This window comes from Protopterus annectens, chromosome 1.part0 (assembly GCF_019279795.1).
Source record: "Protopterus annectens isolate FY-2018-M chromosome 1.part0, PAN1.0, whole genome shotgun sequence".
NCBI classification, from domain to species: Eukaryota; Metazoa; Chordata; order Ceratodontiformes; family Protopteridae; genus Protopterus; species Protopterus annectens.
This window is the reverse complement of record NC_056725.1, coordinates 1,806,892,215-1,806,910,965: the sequence shown is the minus strand read 5'-3', so window position 1 is coordinate 1,806,910,965 and position 18,751 is coordinate 1,806,892,215. Positions and strand designations below refer to the sequence as shown.

At 44.8% G+C, this 18,751-nt stretch overlaps 1 protein-coding gene across 1 annotated transcript in view; it reads right to left on the bottom strand.

The window, feature by feature from the left end:
• TCP1 (t-complex 1) overlaps positions 1-18,751 on the bottom strand; it is a 1,162,065-nt gene that overhangs the window by 146,326 nt on the left and 996,988 nt on the right. The window contains exon 12 of the mRNA XM_044075988.1: positions 11,433-11,625. Coding sequence (XP_043931923.1) covers positions 11,433-11,625 — 193 coding nt within the window. The remainder of the gene's footprint in view (positions 1-11,432; positions 11,626-18,751) is intronic.

The window sequence follows — 18,751 nt, the reverse complement described above, 5'->3', positions numbered from 1 at the left end:
GGGAATCAAGACCAACAATCCTTTTCCTTAGAACTACAGCCCAAATGAAAGGGATTTAAGAGTGGGCTAAAGGACTCCTTCCCTCCAAATCCTGATCATCTTCACATGAATCCAGCTCCCTAGGTCTTTTAAGAGGAGTGGAAGACCTGGGGAGGAGAAGGCACAGGCACCTTGAGGAGACCTTAAACCCACTGAAACGTTAACCCCCCCCCCCCCCCAAGTAAAATCTTGCCATTTTCACTGGGGATCCTTAACTGCAGGGGGAGTATGCTTGTTTCTTGGTTTCTTTTTCTGCAGGAAGTCCGCATGAAACACCCTGGGAAGACAGACACTTAACACTCAATAAGCATAGTAAAGATCTCCTCCCTCACTAAGATCTGCAGAATCCCCCTCATATATAATCAGCTGAGGTTCACCCTTATCGTCTGCAGCAGACGTTTGTAAAGCCTCTGAAGATGTGTAAGTCATCTGATCCAAGACTGCCTCTGATGGGGTCATGGCAGAGGAATCAGAAGCAACTTCTGGATGATCCTCCGGGATTTCACTAAACTGGAGAGAGATGTCTGTGGGGAGGATGGACAGCAGTTGCATCAGACCCAAGTTATTTTGCCTTTTTCTTGGCTGACAGCTGACCACTGGGACAGGAAGACTTTCACAGTACCTTGAGCCAACAGCTTAAAAAAAAAAGTTATGTACTCACCATAACATTCCATGCGAGTTGTTTATCTCGCCTTTATTCTCACTGATGGGTTCGGAGCCGATCCTCAGCTCCGACACGGCCGTTAGCAAAGCTCAAGGTTTACCAGTAGTTTGAGATCAAGCCCCTTACCCCATGACGCACTGCTGGAATTACCTCAGATTTTGTTTGCTGCGTGTGTATATATAACCCTGCAAAGGGTGCACTCCCCAAGAAAGAAGTAGTATTGAACAACCACGATGATACTAGCCTCTAGGTCAACTGTCAGGCAGGAGGGGGATGGAGGGAGGGACGTGAGAATAAAGGCAAGATAAACAACTCACATGGAACGTTATGGTGAGCACATAACTTCTTTATGTGAAGTTGTTAAATCTCGCCATTTATTCTCACTGATGGGTAGCGTCCCTAGCACCTGCAATCCTGGGTGGCTCATGGGAGTACATTTCAGTACCATAGAACCAAAAGAAGACCTGTTCCTGGAAGCCTTATCCACTTCGTAATGAGTGATAAAAGTATGAGGCTTAGACCAAGTGGCTGCAGCACAAATGTTATCAAGGGGCAATTTGGCTTGAAAAGTAGAAGACGTAGAAACGGCTCTGGTTGAATGAGCCTTTACTTTGTGTGGCAAAGGTATGTTAGCAGTTGCATGAACAAATGAGATACAATCAGATAACCACTTTGAAAGGGTTGTTTTAGCCACTGGTCTACCTTTTCCAGCCTCCGAAAAGGATACAAAAAGTTGATCTGATTTCCTAATATCCTTAGTTCTATCAAGATAAAATCTGAGCAGTCTGTGCACGTCAAGTTTGTGCAGCATGTATTCTAATTTGTTGGAATGGTTGGGAAAAACGACTGGCAACTCAATGACCTGATTGACATTAGACTCAGAACAGACTGTAGGCAAAAAGGAGGGGTTTGTTCTGAGAGATACTCTATCAGCATGGAAAATCATATAAGGAGGTCTGATAGATAATGCTTGGAAGTTCTGACACTCTGCGGGTAGAAGTAAAGGCCACTAGAAAAATAGTTTTCCAGGATAAAAATTTAAGATCACAAGATGACGCTGGTTCAAAGGGGGGAAGAATTATTTGAGATAGCATAAAATTCAAATTCCAAGGAGACTAAGGGGTTTTGACAGGAGGCCTCGTGAAAAACACATTTGAGAAAAACCTTAGATAACTTATGGGCCATAATATTTAACCCATCCAATCCAAGGTGGAAATTAGATACGGCAACTAACTGAACCCAAACTGTGGCAGCTGCTGCTCCTTCCTTAAAAATCATTGTCAAAAACTCTAGAATGGACGACAAAGGAGCTCGGAAAGGGTCAATGTGTTGCATGCTGGCCCAGATGGAGAACCTTTTCCACTTACTGTGATATGGTTTTCTGGTGGATGGCTTATGAGAAAACAACAGAATTTGTCTTGTGTCATCTGAGAGGAAATGAAGCCTGGCTATTTGGGGAAGTGGATCTGCCAAGCATTCAGCTTTAGAGACTTCAGTGAAGGATGGAGGTCCCCTGATGGGTGTGACAGGAGGTCTGGAACTGGGTCCAGGATCCATGGATCCTCCAGCAGATGATGGTGAAGAAAAGGGAACCAAATCTGTCAAGGCCAATGGGGGGCTATAAGAATGACAGTCTTTCCCAGCGACTTCACTTTCTGTAAAAATCCGGGTATCAATGGGATTGGAGGAAATGCATATAGGAGACCCGGAGGCCAATCGTGCACGAGTGCATCTCTCGGGGGATGTCCCAGAGGTGGTATCAGGGCAAAGTAGCTTCTGCATTTGGTATTGATGTGACTGGCAAAGAGGTCGCAGCAAGGCTGGCCCCATTTGCGGAAAATCATGTCCGCAACGTGTTGGTTGAGAGACCACTCATGAGGCAACAAGATTGCCCTCCTCAGCTTGTCTGCTATCACGTTGGATTTCCCTGGGATGTGCGTTGCTAACAGAAAACGCTGGGATGACGGAGCCCATTGCCATACCCCGAGGGCTTCTTGACAAAGGGGGTAAGAGACTTGGTTCCGCCCTGTTTGTTCAAGTACCAGACCACTGACATGTCTGTGTGAATTGCAATTGTCCCTAGAGGAAGAGAGTCCTGAAAGTACTGCAACACCAGAAGTACTGCTCTCAACTCCAGAACACTGATATGCAGATGTGACTATCTGTCCATGTGACTTGGGCAGTCTTTCCCTGAAAATGCCCCCCCACCCTATCAGGGAAGCGTCCGTGGTCACAGTGGCTACGGGGGGGGGGGGGGCACAAAGGGTCATCCTATTGTGACATGAAGAGACGTGAACCACCACCGAAGGTCCCTCTTGCAAGAGTTTGTGATAAGAATCATATGGTTCATTGTCAATTTCTGGTAAGACCATTGAGCGAACAGATCCATTGAAGAATTCGCATATGCATCCTTGCAAGTGGAATGGCTAGAATTGCTGCCACCATCAAACCTAGTACCTTCAAGACCTCTGCAGCTGTAGCTCTGTTCTTTGACACCAATGAGTTGACGTGTTGGCAAAGAAGTGAGACCCTTTTGACAGAGTGGTGGTTGAGGTATCTAACTCAGTTCCTATAAAGACGGTATGCTGCGATGGAGACAAGGCAGACTTTTTGAAGTTGACTGTAATGCCCAAGTGGTTGCAGAGTGTCAGAGTAGATTCTGTTGCCAGAATCAACTGACGCCTGGTGGTGGCGGTAAGGAGCCAATCGTCTAGGTATGGAAACACCTGGAATCCTAGAAGCCTCAGGTGAGCCGTGACCACTGGCATGCATTTGGTGAACACTCTGGGGGCTGTAGTGAGACCAAAGGGCAGGGTTCGAAACTGGTAGTGATTGGCTCCCAGCCAGAAACGCAGGTGATCTCTGGAGCGTCTGTCCATCTTTATGTGGTAGTACGCAGCCTTGAGGTCGATGGAGCACATCCAATTGCCTTTCCCTAAAAAGGGAAGAATGGCCTGAAGCGTGACCATTCGGAACTTCTCTTTTTTTACAAATTGGTCGAGTCTGCTGAGGTCCAAGATAGGTCTCCAGTCCCGTTTTTTTTTGGAACCAAAAAGAATCTTGAGTACGTTCCGAATCCTGCTTTGTCTGCTGAGACTGGCTGGATGACTTTTTCTAGCAACTTGCGGACCTCTACAGTTGCTTGTCCCCTGAGACTGGGTGGAACATCCAGGATTCTGTTGATAGGAGTGGGAGGGGAAGAGAACGGTATGAAATACCCTCTGGAAATGATGCTTTGTATCCAGATATCGAATGTTATGCTTAGCCATGCTTCTGGTTACAAAGATAAGCGACCCCTGACTGCCTCCAGAGCCGGACAGTCGGGTCTCCTTTCAGGAGCGCTGGTAGGGCGGACCAGAGAACTGGCCTCTGTCACCCTGCTGTTGCGGACCCCCCCCCCCTGCCGCGCGGGCAGCGTCTTCCATTATAACGTCCTCCTCTGCATCTAGAAGGGGTTTTGCCACGTGTGTCCTGAAAGGCTCCCTGGGCTTTTCGGAACCACATCTTTCCGTCCTTAGGGCCCTTGGAGTAGGGCCGAGTAGGGGTAGAAAAACAGACTCCAATGGCAGATAGTGTCTTTCCTTCCTGCTCACACCTGGTTAGAGTTTCCTTTACCTTGGGCCCAAACAGGGATGAGCCATCAAATGGGGTGTTGATAAAGGAAGACTTGAAAGGCTCCGCAAAGGAACAGAGACGCATCCAGGCTTGTCTACGCAGAGCAATGCCTGAACTAGCGGCCCTACTTGAACTATCAGCTGCGTAAGATGAGACGCATGGACGAGTTCACAATAGAGTTTAGGGTAACGAGCTGGGTGGTAACTGTCGGCAACTCCTGTAGCTACCGTACCCTGGAGAGCATCTCCTAGCTCCTTCAGGAGATCTCTTTGCAGTCTGGTAAAATGGGTTAAATAGTTCAGTGATCGAAGGGAAAAAGTCGAACTAAACATGCGTTTCCCATATCTATCCATGATCCTGGAATCTCTGTTAGGAGGATGGATAGATGAGAACGTCTCAGACGTTTCCTTTTTGGTGGCTGCCACCACCACCATGGCATCAACAGGCACTCAGTCAAAAAAGCTTTGTCCACAGGGGCAGAGATGAACTTATTTGCCTTCCGAGGGACAGGTTCCATGGCCTCCGGAGTCTCCCACACCTTACGAGAGATCAGCTCCATGAGCTCATCGTAAGGCTGAGACACCCATGAGGTGGGAAGGTTGAGACCCGAAAGCCTTCAAGAGCACCGACTCGTCCTCAGTAGGGCTTTTGGACTGCCAACCACCCCTCTGATTAAGGATCTCCAATATCTCCGCAAAAGAGATATTCTCAGAGGGGGATCGAAGGGACCCTTCTGACTCATTCAAGTCACTGTCAGATGTCAAAGACTCCTGTGGGGAGTCCAAGTGCTTCCTCTTGCACAGCCTCTTCCTGAGTACCTCCTCAGTGGGGGCTTCTGGGGAGGTCTTAGAAGAGCAGGGGGTGCCCTGTGGGGCTACTTGAGGCTCAGGGTCTCTATGCCTGGGTTGACCAGTAGAAGCAGGAGCGGACACAGGCACTTGAGGGGAGGAGGAAGCCAGACCTGATGCTGTCTTTGGAGACCGGACTCTCCTCATGGCATTGAATGCACCATGACTCCGACGAAAAGGGGTAGATGGGTCTGGAGGGACCGTCCGATCCTCCCGCACCAAGGCCATGGGCTCCGAGCCCGAGGTAGGAGCTGAGCTCATCCGAGCCGAAGCCCCAAGAGGAAGAGTCAGCACCTATAAATCGGTATGACTATCCTCTCCGGAACAGACAGGAGATTGTCGGCTCCTAGAGTCCCAGGTCGGCGCCGAGGACGTTTGAGTAGATGGAACCGATAACACCGGAGCAGGTCTCAGCCCCACAGGCTCAGAAATCCTCAGGTTGGCCTCCTCCGGCTCTGAAAGTCCAGTACTGCTTGGAGGAGGAGCAAGTCCGGGGTAATGGTCTTTGGTTCCGACGGAGGCGTCGGAGCAGACAATTTGGCAAGGCCTGGTGCCCGTAAAAGCTTCTGCACCAACCGGTCCATATTTAGATCTGAAAGGCTGACAGAAAACTTTGAGGAGTGCAACGAGGGTGCTGATTGAAGCAGAGGAGATCAGGGAATCTCAGAAACCGGCTCCAAAGCTGTGAGCTGGCTCCGAAGGAAGGGACACTCTGTTCCGAAGGCAGTAGAACCGATGACCCTACACCCTCCATTTATTTAGCCTTTTTAGATAACTTGGAGTCACCTGAAGATTTGGATGACTTAGAGAATTTACTAGCACCATCCTGGTCACCCAGTGCTTCCGAGAAGGGGTGCTGTAAGTCCCTATCCACTAATTTCCTCCTCCTCTCTAAAAGTACCCTGGAAGAGGAGTGACAGATGCTACAAGAGTCTTGGAGGTGTAATGCCCCCAGACAATAGACACACTGAACGTGCCTGTCAGTGACTGACATTTTTTGTCCACAATCCGGACATTTTTTTGAAGCCACATTTAGGATGTTGCTTCTCTTTCTCTTCAGACATCCCAAATTTAAACAAATAGAAAAAACACACTCTAAGCAACTATTAGCTATTGAAATAACTACCGACTAAGAACACACACACACACATATATATATATATATATATATATATATATATATATATATATATAGATATATATATATATATATATATATATATATATATATATAACTATCCTAACAAGAATGAAAAAGTCAAGAAAAGTTTTTAAAACTTGTGAATAGAAGAATCTTTCCAATAAAACTGGTCCGAGCAATCTGGAACACCGAGATCTGTGCCACGGCAAACTAGATCTGAGGTAATTCCAGCAGTGCATCATGGGATAAGGGGCTTGGTCTCGAGCTACTAGTAAACCTTGAGCTTTGTTAATGGCCGTGTTGGAGCAGAGGATCGGCTCCGAACCCATCAGTGAGAATAAACTGTGAGATTTAACAACTTCACATCATTAGTTTAAGGTAAAAAGATAAGGAAGAGGGATTACTACATAGGTTCTTGGGAACAAAAGCTTGGCAGATAGAATACTGCGTATGGCCACGGGAAGCACCCAACAGCCATTGGTTGTGACAATATTTATGGATAATCTGCCTCCCACAATGATAACTTCTTTCTGGATGACATGACACCCATCAAGACTAAATAAAGAGAAGATAAACCCCAAAGGGGTACTTATCTGAAAAACGTCTCGGTAACCAGCACAGAAGAAAGGGGTTTAGACCAATGTTCAATGATTGTTTGGACTGGCAGCAAAGGAGTTCTGAATGTGCGTGCCCGTACCTCACCTTCATGCCTTATGCCTTTTGCATGGGGGTTTGCGTACATGTGACGTATGCCACCTATGAATACTAAAGAATTTGGTATACTGGCCGGACACTGGGCAACAACTGACAGGAGATCCTTTCTGTTAGGAACACTGCAACAATGATATAGGACATCTGAGCTTATGGCGTTGGTGAACCTTCTTTACACCCAGATGTCTTAACATTGGTCAGAAGTCCGCTGACTTTAGGAGGAGGAGAACATTTTCTGGAATAGACTGCCCATACATGTCAAGCAGAGCACCTCTTTGGCCCTCTTCAAAAGGAACCTTGATGACGGGATGGGAAAAAGGAAATTCACCCCAGGGATCACGTCAGTCACCCTGCTAGACAGGGGTCCAGGGAAGAAATAAGCCAGGGAATTGTTATGGCTAGGCTTGTATAGGCCCTAGGGCCGATAGCCTAGTACCAACCTATGAACCTATGGTAGTCAGGTGGGATTGAAAGACTAAAATATATGAACTTGTACAGTGTCTCATACAGATATTTAAAAGGAGACCTTATTCAAGTATATAGGGCATCTAGAGACAGCCACCTCTGGGGAGTGCTTGGGGTTAAAGTAGTAGGGAATCATCAGATAACCTATTTACAAGATACTATACGAATGAATTACTGCCAGTGCTTAAAACATTTGTATGTATGTGTATATATGGATCTACTTTAAATTCTCAAAAAGCCAAAACATCAAGTTGCAAAACAGTGAGACAGAAATGATGAACGTATACATCCAAGAACATCAGATCATTGTAGGCTTTCACTGCGAAAGGAGCCAGATGACCAGTGTGGTGAACTTTGCCCTTTTCCCCACTGTAGTTGGTATATTTTGTTGGGGGAAGCATGGGGCTGCGTGCAGGGCAAAACATCCCACTTGGATGGGTTTTATTTGCTTCGGTTTGTTTTAGATTTTGTTGGCCAATTTACTTACCGGGGAAAATTTATGACTAGCTGGACGTTCGTGAATATAAACTTTCACTGTTTCCATCTCACTGTTTTGCAACTCGATATTATGGTAATTATTTTGACGTGTGTGCGTGTATACGTAAATATATATATATATATATATATATATATATATATATATATATATATATATATATATATATGTATATATATAAAAATGTAATGATAAAACTTAAATCCCCCTGATGAGTAAATCCCCCTGATGAGCTGGTTCAAATAGAAACACAGTAAACTCATCCAGCACAAAGTTACGATCACAAGAATGAGCCACACGTTTTCTAGGTGGCCTAAGATGCAAAAGACCCCTCAAAAACTGTTTTACCAAAATCATAAATGTAAGGGGAGGATCCATAGGCAGACAGGTTGATATAGTCACTAGATAAACCTTGATACAGAAATAAGAATGGCCAGAGGAAAGCAACTCTCAAATATTTAAAAACAGTGGTGCATTCCATGATAGTCTGATTATAGGCTAGGCATCAACTAGAAAATATTTTCTACTTACTCATGTAAGATTTCATAGTAACAGGCTTTTTTGCCTCCTTTTGTACCTACTGCAAGTCCTCATGAAAGTGCCTAAAAGGTATCAAATTTGAAATCATGCAGGCAGTTAGTTGAAGGTGTTTGAGGCCGAGCTGTATCAAACTCCCATTGTCTTGGGTCAGTCACTGGAAAGGGTGGTGGAACTGAATAAAACATCCTGACCACAGGAATGAGAATACAACTGTTTTTCAGGACCGTCTGGAAGGAGCCCTGATGCAGAATTTGTTTAGTGGTCTGTTTTGAAAGGAGACAAACAGATCTGTTTGAGACAGTTCCTACAATTGGATCAATTCCTAAAGACACCTTCGTTCAATTTCTTTTTGTCATGGTCTGTCATGGTTCTGCTTTTCTGACACTATTTTGCTGACAAAATGTGAGATGCCTGGATGGTTAAACCATGTCTGAATAGCTACCTCCCAAGCCATTATAGCCGGCCTGTACGAAGGTAAAGACCTGGTGCCTCCCTGTTTATGTACATTACTGTGATGCCGTCAGTCACCTACGGAGGTGAAGGAGACCACCGATGAGATTTTAAGACAAGGACCACAGCTAACTTCTCCGACATTTGTGTGTTTTGGTCTATCTGAAAAGTTTCACAAGCCCTACCCCCCCTTTACCTCCATAGATACTGCTCCCTAGGAGAAACCTGAGGCATCTGTAGTTACAGACTAACTTGGGACAGGAGCAATAAATGGACTGCGTGCCATTTGCTGCCGCTATCCATGCAGTTCCTTTCTGACAAAGCCCAAAACTGGATTATGAAATCCCAGAGGATGAGAAGGTTGGTTCCATGTGTTTTTTAAAGCCACTGATTCTTCTCATGTACATTCTGGCAAGAGGAACCATGAGAATCATAGAAGTCATAAACCCTAAAATCCTGTCCATGTTCTTCGTGTTTCACTGTTGCAGTCATCGCATTTGGGTTATCTGCTTGCAGTAGCTCTCAGTCGACCTGATTAACAAAGTCTTGGGTCCTGCATCAGTTGCGGTCTCTTCTTCTGTGACATCAGGTAGTCAGGGATATAAAACATGCAGCAGATGCCATTACATCAGTCTTTCTTGCCGTGCGGTGCCCGAAGCAGAAGCAGTTCGCAAGTGCCGGTTGGCAGACTCCTGAAATTTTCTTTTTTGAGTTTCAGAACCGAAGTCTTCAACTAAACGCTAAGTACCCCATTGGGGAAACTTTTTCTTGCTCTAAACTGATGTCAGTAAAAGTAAATTGCATTTCTTGTGGAAAGCAAATACCTCAAAGATTTTCATTTGTACTGTATTCCTTGCCTAGGCCCTTACCACGACGTACCTCGCTGTCGGTTTTGTGCCTTATTTAAACCACGAACTATCCGTCGTCGGTATATTTTCGCTTCTAAATCTTGAAGTCAGAGACTAAGTGGAGTTCAGGAAAGTTTCCAGATAAAAATATTCTGGATAAAAATAAAGCCTTTTGCTGAGAAGTATTTGGAAGGCAGCCCAGGCACAGAATGCAGTGTGAGAGAGTCAAGGAGGATTTCTAAAAATGTATCAGGAACCACAGATTTGCATGGAAAGACAAAACCCACATTAATGACTACCTCTGGCGAAGGGACCCTGCAAAGATAAGGAAGTTGTATAAGGAAAGAAATATCTGAATGCCTTGCACTCTGCAATAAGCTATCGCTGGAGCAAGACACTTTGCAATCACCCTTGGTGGTGTAGACAATCCAAAGGGTAATACAGTGAACTCACAATGTGACCCAGAGTCAGAGAATCTGAGAAATTTCTTTAAGCATTTCGCTATGGGGATGTGATAAGCATCCTTTAAATCTAATATAACCATAAAAGTCAAAAGGGATTACACAAACTCAAGAGTTTATCTACTTTCACAAACAGATTGAGAAAGGAAAAAGTTATAACTGGCCTCCATGAAAGCTCTTTCTTTACAACCAGAAGCATTATGAAGTAGAAAGGTAATGGTTTTAGGAGTCCTAGGGTCACAGCAAATATTGAAGAATCTCTGGTAAAAAAAAACTCTGGTTCAAAGCCTTGGGAGGCATTCCCCTTGAAAGGAGGTGTACTCAATGTCAACTGTGTCCCCTCCTGAACGACTTGGCACCCAAGAGTCTGACACAATCTGTTGCCTAAAGGGAACATTCACATCTAAGTTTGGGGAAAGATATACAGAGATAGGGGCAGGACAGAAGTGTGTGTGTGTATGTGTGTGTGTGTGCGCGTGTGGGGGGGGGGATCTGTAGTTGGCAGCCAAATCCTGGAGACAAATGCCTAATGTACTGCAAGCCATCATGAACTCCAAAGGTATTTCAACTTTCCATGGTGAATTATAAAGAAATGAATGTTAATATGTGGACTACATATGGAGTATTTGCCAAGGCAACCTACAGCAATACGAAAAGAAAGGTTCTATGAAAAATCCCATTTAATCATAGCAAAATAATAGACAAGCTCTGAGATTTTATATATATATATATATATATATATATATATATATATATATATATATATATATATATATATATATATATATACACACATATATACACACACACACACACACACACACACACACACATATATATATATATATATATATATTATACATACATGTACATATACATGTATAAAAAAAACACATAAAACAGTTAAAAGGAAGTTTCAGATCACTGAAATGCGTAACTGTTTGCTGGATGGTGATCAGCAATATTCTGCAAACGTCACGAATATTCAGACCAAACCTGTAGTTAAATTAGTTGTCTAGTCATGAATGTAGCTCATTTCCCCTTATGCAGGCCTGTGAATTAAATTAAAATAAATAATATCCTGCAACTGTCCTTCTAGGAAACGCATTTGCCCATGAAAAGAACCTGGACTTATTTATAACTAAAATCCTTACCATACTGGTTGCATAATTTTCAAGGTAGATAGACAGTGCAGCCTCTACAGCTCCACCTCCAGGTACCACAGACTTGGATTCAAGCACTCGCTTAACCACGCACAAAGCATCATGCAAGGACCGCTCCATCTCGTCACACATGAAATCATTTGCTCCACGTAAAATGATGGATGCAGAAGTCCGAGCCTTAGTGCTATTAGAAACACAATTAAAGGAGCGTTAGTTTTAAAATGCTTTTTAATGACCAGAAAAAGAATTACATGGCATGAATCACATTTAAAAGTTTCATAACTAAACTTTTAAGTCTTAAATGAACTGGATCCACCTCCATCCAGTTTAAAGTAAGATAAAGCTCCAAAAATAAAAAATAAAAATTGTTTTTAAGTCAGGTTGCTATCTCTGGGGGGAAAACATGCATATTTCAACTACAGAATTTCTTACAATGAATATTTTGCAATAACAAACACATATACATGCCATTTTACAACAGCATTAGGTAAAATTCTTGCAAGCAAACATGAAACTATTTCAACTTACATTGTTTAAGTTAGCATACTTGATCATCCAATAAAGAATGGTTGTGTAAAATCTTACCATAACTGTAGATGTCTTTCTCTTCCATGTTGCAGCATTCTTGCTATGGGATTTTCCACCTTAGACGACCCGTACGTCGGCTCCTATGCAAAAGCTTCAGCTTGGCTGTTGTAGTTGCGTGGGACGTCACACATAGGGCCATAAACCAGGGACCTTAAATGTGACATCTGCATGCACAGACCTCAGAACTTAAAGGCCCAGCAGGAGGGAGTAGCCAGTGATGTCAGTCATAGGGTCAAGGAGCCATTATGTGGTTACATAGATAACAGGGCAGGGTATAGCCCCCAAGAGACCTAATATTATCAGGAACTGAGACACAGAAAGGATAAAGGGGGTTTGGTGGGTGGGAGTGAATACTGCAACATGGAAGAGAAGGACATCTATAGTTATGGTAATATTTTACACAACTATTCTGTGTCTTTCTATTCCTATGTTGCAGTATTCGTGGTGTGGGAGAGTACCACAGCTTTGTTGGAAGGAAGGGTGGAGATAGAAGAGGCTGATTCCACAAAGCTCTGCAGGATTGCCCTGGCAAATCCTGCACATGCTCTGCAGACATTGTCTAACTTATGGTGTTTGGTGAAAGTGTGAATGGTAAACCATGTGGCTGCTTCTAGTACGGAAGCGGGTCCAGGCCTTTTAAAAAGGCTTTGGAGGCTGCCACTGCCCTGGTGGAGGGATCTTTTTGCCATAGTGTGAACAACAGAGACAAATGGCTTTTTCTAATCAACATGCAATGGTTTGTTTGGAGACTGCCTTGCCCAGGGCCCTGGGGTGAAAGGAAACAAAGAGTTGATTGGATTTTCTAATGGATTTTGTTTTGTCTAGATAAAATCTTAGCTGTCTGTGTACATCCAGGGAGTGGAGTATTCTCTCACAGTCATTGGTAGGAGAGGGGTAGAATGTGGGAAGATGAATAGATTGGTTTAAGGACAGATCATTGACCACCTTCAGCATAAAGGAAGGGTTAGTTCTTAGTGTTACCCTGCCCTTGTGGAAGGTAGTGTATGGGGGGGCAGGCCATTAGGGCTTGTAATTCAGACACCCTTCTGGCTGAAGTTATGGCCACTAGCAGTACTGTCTTCCATGTGCACATTTGCAAAGTAGTCGCACTAGCAGGTTCAAATGGAGACTGGGCTCGTTTTTCCAGGATGAAGTTTAGGTCCCAGGGTGGTGGGATGGGTTTTCTTGGAGGTCTGATGTGTAAGATCCCTTTTAAGAATATTTTCACATCGAGCCCGGCTAGTAGGGGAGGGTCTAGTGGCAGGCAGGCTGAGAATGCTGCAAGGTGGACTTTCACTGAAGTGTAAGAGTCTAGTCTTTATTATTGGCACACACATGCAAGAACTGGGGGGGGGGGGGGGGGTTCTGTGATGCATAGTTCCCTGCCCTTGTTCAGACACCATTTTGAAAATCTCCCCCATTTAGCTAAGTAAGATTTTCTTGTAGTAGGTTTCCTGGCCTCCCTCAGGACTGAAAGCATGCCCTCTGAGTAGTGGTGCTTGAAGGGAACAAGAAGTTTATCACCCACAGTGTCAGTGACAACGTCTGCAAGTGTGGGTGGATGAGGGTTCCCTTTTGTTGTGGGTCCACCTTGTGGGGTAACTTGTGGTGACTGCCCTTGGCTAGACTGAGAAGCAGGGGGAACCAGTGCTGCCTTGGCCAGTAGGGAGTCACCAACAAGATTTTTGGTTTGTCTCTCCTGATTTTCAGGACTACTTTCTGAATTAGTGGGAAGGGAGGAAAGGCATACAGAAAACTTCCCCTCCAAGAAATGCTGAATGCATCTACTCTCCAAGCTAGAGGGGAGTAGGTCTTTGGAGCGTACAGTTGTCTGTTCTGGGGGAGACAAACGTCTACTAGAGGTGTGCCCCACTGGTGGACAATGTCTAGAAAGACATTCCTGTCCAACATCCATTTGTGCTGTGAAGAGGATGTCCTGCTGAGAAGGTCTGCTTGTTTGTTGTCCTGCGAGGGGATGTAGGATACCTGCAGGGACAAGTTGTGTCGAGAGGCTAGGTCCCATATCAGTAAGGTTAGTCTGCAAAGGTGATATGCTTTTGTTCCTCCTAGTTTGTTGAGGTACCACATTAACTGTGGTGGTGTTTGTTATTTGGAGAACACCTGGTAGTAGGAGTGGAATGAAGGCTTTCAGTGCTAGAAGAACTGCTGTCATTTCTCTCACTTTGATGTGTTTGTTCTTTAAGGAAGGGTGCCACTTTGCTTGGACCCTGTAGGATGCCATTGTGGCTCCCCATCCTGAGTCTGAAGCATATGTATGCATGAACTGGTTTGGGAGAGGAGACTGCAGCGGAACACCCGGGTTCAGCTGGACTTGCTAAATCCACCATTTTACTTCTGACTTTAGGCAGGGCAGGAGAGTGATTTCTTGCTCTAGAGGATGTTTGTGCTGAGACCAAATACCACTGCAGCTTTTGCATGTGCATTCTATCTGTTGGAAGCATGAGGATGGTGGCTGCCATTAGGGCCAGGGTCCTTAGGAACTGCCTTGCAGTTATTTTTTTGGGTTTGCAACAGGGCTTTGAAATGGGAGGTCAGGGAGCTGACCTCGTCCTGGGGAAGAAAGGCTTTCATTACGTCCGTTTTGATCCTGCAACCCATAAATATTTTGCCTTGTTCTGAGAGGTTGAGGGTGAGCCCCAGACTTTGTAGTAGTCACATGAACTCTACGATGGATTAATAGGGTTTCCTTGCAGTCTGCTAGGATCAGGATATCATCTAGGTAGGGAAAAATCTGAATCCTCTGTGTTCTGCAGTAGGCTAAGGCAGGTTGCCAGGCATTTTGGGAACATTCTGGGGGCAGTGAACAAACCAAAGGCAATGCAGTAAACTGCAAATGAGAGGCGGGTCCAGAGAAATTTAAACATTTTCTGTGGGAGGGGAGAAAGGTATGTGCAAATAGACTTTCAGGTCAAGTGTGGCCATGGAAGCCTGGGCAGGTATGAGAGTGAGTAAATTTGGTAGGGACAACATTCTGAAGGTGGGCACTAAGAATAGGTTTAAGAAGGAAAGATCTAGAATAGGTCTCCATGGTCCATATCTTTTTGGGGACCAGAAATAGTCTTGAATAGAAGCCCTTTCCTTCCTATCCTGGAGGGACAAGTTCTATGGTGCCCAAGTTCAGGTGATCTGTCAAAACCCGTGGAAGGAGGAGTCTGATTTTTTGACGGGAAGGTGACACCCCTTAAGGGTGGACTTTCTTTCCAGGGGAGGAAGTATCCTTTTTGAATAATAGCCAGAACCCATTTGTCTGTGGTGATGGTTTTCCAAAAGGGAAGGCAGTGGGAGAGGCAGGCAGAAAGGGGAAGGAGGGCTAAGCAGTCATGGATTGTTGGGGCCTCCTCTGTTTTGAAAGGGCAGTCTAGAGGGAGGCTGAGAGACAGCTGGCCTGGTAGGAATTTATCTTCTGGTTCCTCTTCTTTGTATAGAAGAGGTAGGTCCAGCTGGGGTCGGGTTTCATCTGACAAATATGGCCTTGACAAGGTAATTCCTGTAATATTTAGGAATAGGGGACACCAAAAGATGCATAATGTCTTGCAATTCCTTGCTCTTTTCCTGCAGATTTTTGAATAGGTGTGCTGACTTTGTCAAGCAGGAAAGTAGGGTCCAGGGGGCATCTAAGATTTTAGACGAAGTCTTCTGGTAAGTGCTGCAGATCAAGCCAGGAATATCTCCTGAGTACAGAGGCAGATGCTGCAGAGCGTGCAGAGGCCTCTGCAGCATCATAACTACATCTAAATGAATGTCTGGCTACTTGGGCAGCCAGAGATAGTTTGGAAGAGATGTCAGATTTGGTGGGACAGTCAGGAGTAACAGCCAACAGAGTAATGGCTTGAGAGACCAGGTCCAAAGCATATTTGGTCATATGGGTTTGATAATTGATGGCTCTAAAGGGGAATGTGGAAGAAGTGTAGACCTTCTTTCCACTTCTATCCAATTGTTTTGCTGTCTTTGTCCGTAGGTAAGAGAGCCAGACGGAATGAGTCTGGATTGTTTATCTGGTGAAATGACAATCACAGCAGGATCTGCCAGGGGAGGCCTGACTAAAATTTTTGGTCATCAGGCACCTTGAAGAAGCGGTCTGGCCTCTTAGGGGCAGGTGGCTGAGAATTTGGTGTTTTTGATACTGAAGAAAAGGCATCTAAATAGGCAGGGATGACAGGTGGAATGGCAGGAGTGGAGGGAGATTCCACCTGTAAAAGCTCAAAATTCCAGAGTATCAGACATTTGTGATGTGTCCCATTTAAAATATTCTTTCATTTTGGTGCTAGTTTCACCAAAGATGATATCCTCGGGGGGGGGGGGGGGGTCTCCTTTAATGGATTCATCATCTTGTGAATAATACTCTTGAGAAGAGTGTAAGAAATGGATTCATCAGAAGATGAATAGGTCTCTTGCTTTTTGTTTTGTGAGGTAGCTGGTGGAAGAGAAGAGGCAGAGGCAGGCCTAGGGATAAGCAGAGGAAGAGTAGCTGGAGAAGAGGCTGAAGGCCTAAGGGCCAGAAAGACCTGCATTAAGGATGAGGTGAAGGACTGCCAATCGGGCAGGCCTTCTGCGGGTGCAGCCAGATTTTTTTGGTTTCTTTCTGACTGAGGTAGATTTAGGGGTAGGCCTGGAGTCGGATGGCTGGCTAAGGGTAGCTGTGTGGGGTGGAGAAATCCCAGCTGGAGGCCAGGCTGCATCTGGTTCCCCGTTGACCTCGGTGGTAGCTAATGTCTCTGTTGGCTCCGAGGACATGTAGGTCGTCAACTGTGGAGCAGCTTCCTCAAAGGTAGTCAGTCGACGGGTGCGTCGGATGTCCCTCATCTCCTAAATTGGTAGCTGACAGGGCGTCCGAAAGCGGAGCGGCAGAGGACCTGGAAACTTGGCCTTCTTTCGTGGAGGTTCAGTCATGGCCTCCGAGACGGGATCCATCCTGAGAGCAATTTTTGTTTAAGCTGTTGGTTTCTCAGGTAGAGATTAAGTGCAGCCAGACAGCTGCGAAGGGTCTTGGGAATGAAAGATTGGCAGACAGAGCAAGAGTTGTGATAGTGCTCCTGGCCTAATCAAAAAACGTAGCGGTTGTGCATGTCTGTATGGGGGTATCTGGGGCCCACATTGGCATTTGCCCTTTTCTGCTGACATTGGCTAAGGATTACTACAACAAACGTTTAGCTAGAAATTAAAGAAGAAAACTCCAACGGGGTACTTAGCTTTTAGACGTCTTGCGGTGAAGGGGAGAAGTACACGATGTGGCGGTCATTTGCATCTGCAAATTTCTGAGGTCTGTGCGTGCAGACGTCACATTTAATGTCCCTGGTTTATGGTCGTACGTGTGATGTCCCACGCAACAACCACCAAGCTGAAGGCTTTGTACAGGGGCTGATGTACGGGTCGCCTGAGGCGGAAAAATCCCACACCAAGAATACTGCAACACAGGAATAGGACATCTAAAATTACCTTTTTAAGGGAAAATGGCAGATAGTAATGCAATGAACAAAAAAAAAATCCATGAATGCATGCAGATGTAATCAGTACAACTCAAGATGATCTACTCTTGAAACAGAAAACTCCAGCAAGAAATATATTCATAAAGCATCAGAGGATTACAAGGGGACCTTCCTTAGTATGTATAAAACCTGGGATTATACCCACTCCACTCTAATTTGTCTATTCTGAAGCTTCTGCATTCAGGACACAGGCACCCTTTACCAGTCTAAATCACATCATCACAAGCCACAACTATGTCTAGACCCCTAAGCACATCAATTCATTCTCAGCCACAAAAGCAGTAACTGGATAATCTGTCCAAACAAAGGGATAACAAATTCAGCTTTTGTAACTATCAGAAGGTATCCCTTTCTTTGGTGGGTCTGAGACTGAGAATAACCACCAAGCAATTAAGAAAGGGTAGCAGGATCCAGGGAACAGGAAGAGGGAACCATTCAGAAATCACACCGCTAATGTTCCAAAAGGGAGTCACAGCCCAAGCAATGATGCTTAGGAAAAGCATGAACTGAAAGTGGCTGTGGCATGCATCTTCACTGAAGACATTACCGAAACAAATTACTAGAGAAAGTCAACTCTAGTGGACTGGTAGATTAGCCATCAACAGCAGCATTCTCCAAATGGATGGTTCACCACCTGATGGCAAAAGACAATGCAAGTGTTAAGCCAAATGGAAGCCAGTTGCTTGGCAACTGCCAAAGTTCTTGCCTCCTCACAGCAAAGAGCACAAACAGCTGCTTTACATTCCTAAATTTACTCACACACACAAGGTAGAACATAAGTTGAAATGGTAGTTATGAGGAGTCTTCGATCACATGGTTTCTGCCCTAATGAAACTAAGAGAAATGGACCAACGTGAGAGAAATCAAAGCCCAATTTTAGGAAGAAATGTGGCTACACCCTAAGGGCATTCAAACTTTGTGAGAAAAAAAAAAAAACAGTTCAAAGCTCCAAATTACAAAGGCAGATGTGAGGTATATCAGAAAAAAAAAGTTTGCAAAACGGCATACGTCAAGGACAACAAACCGGAGGATTTGAAATAGGGGTGGGCAGGGGGAACAGTCTCTGTGGTTGAAACAACCATAAGTAAGGTTCAGTTCTGACTATACAACTTACTCTGTTACTGCTCACCTATTATACTAAGGAAGCGGGTGCAGGAAACTTGACCTACACTTCATCCAGGGCTTTTTTTTTTAAACTTTATTTTACTTTACCCA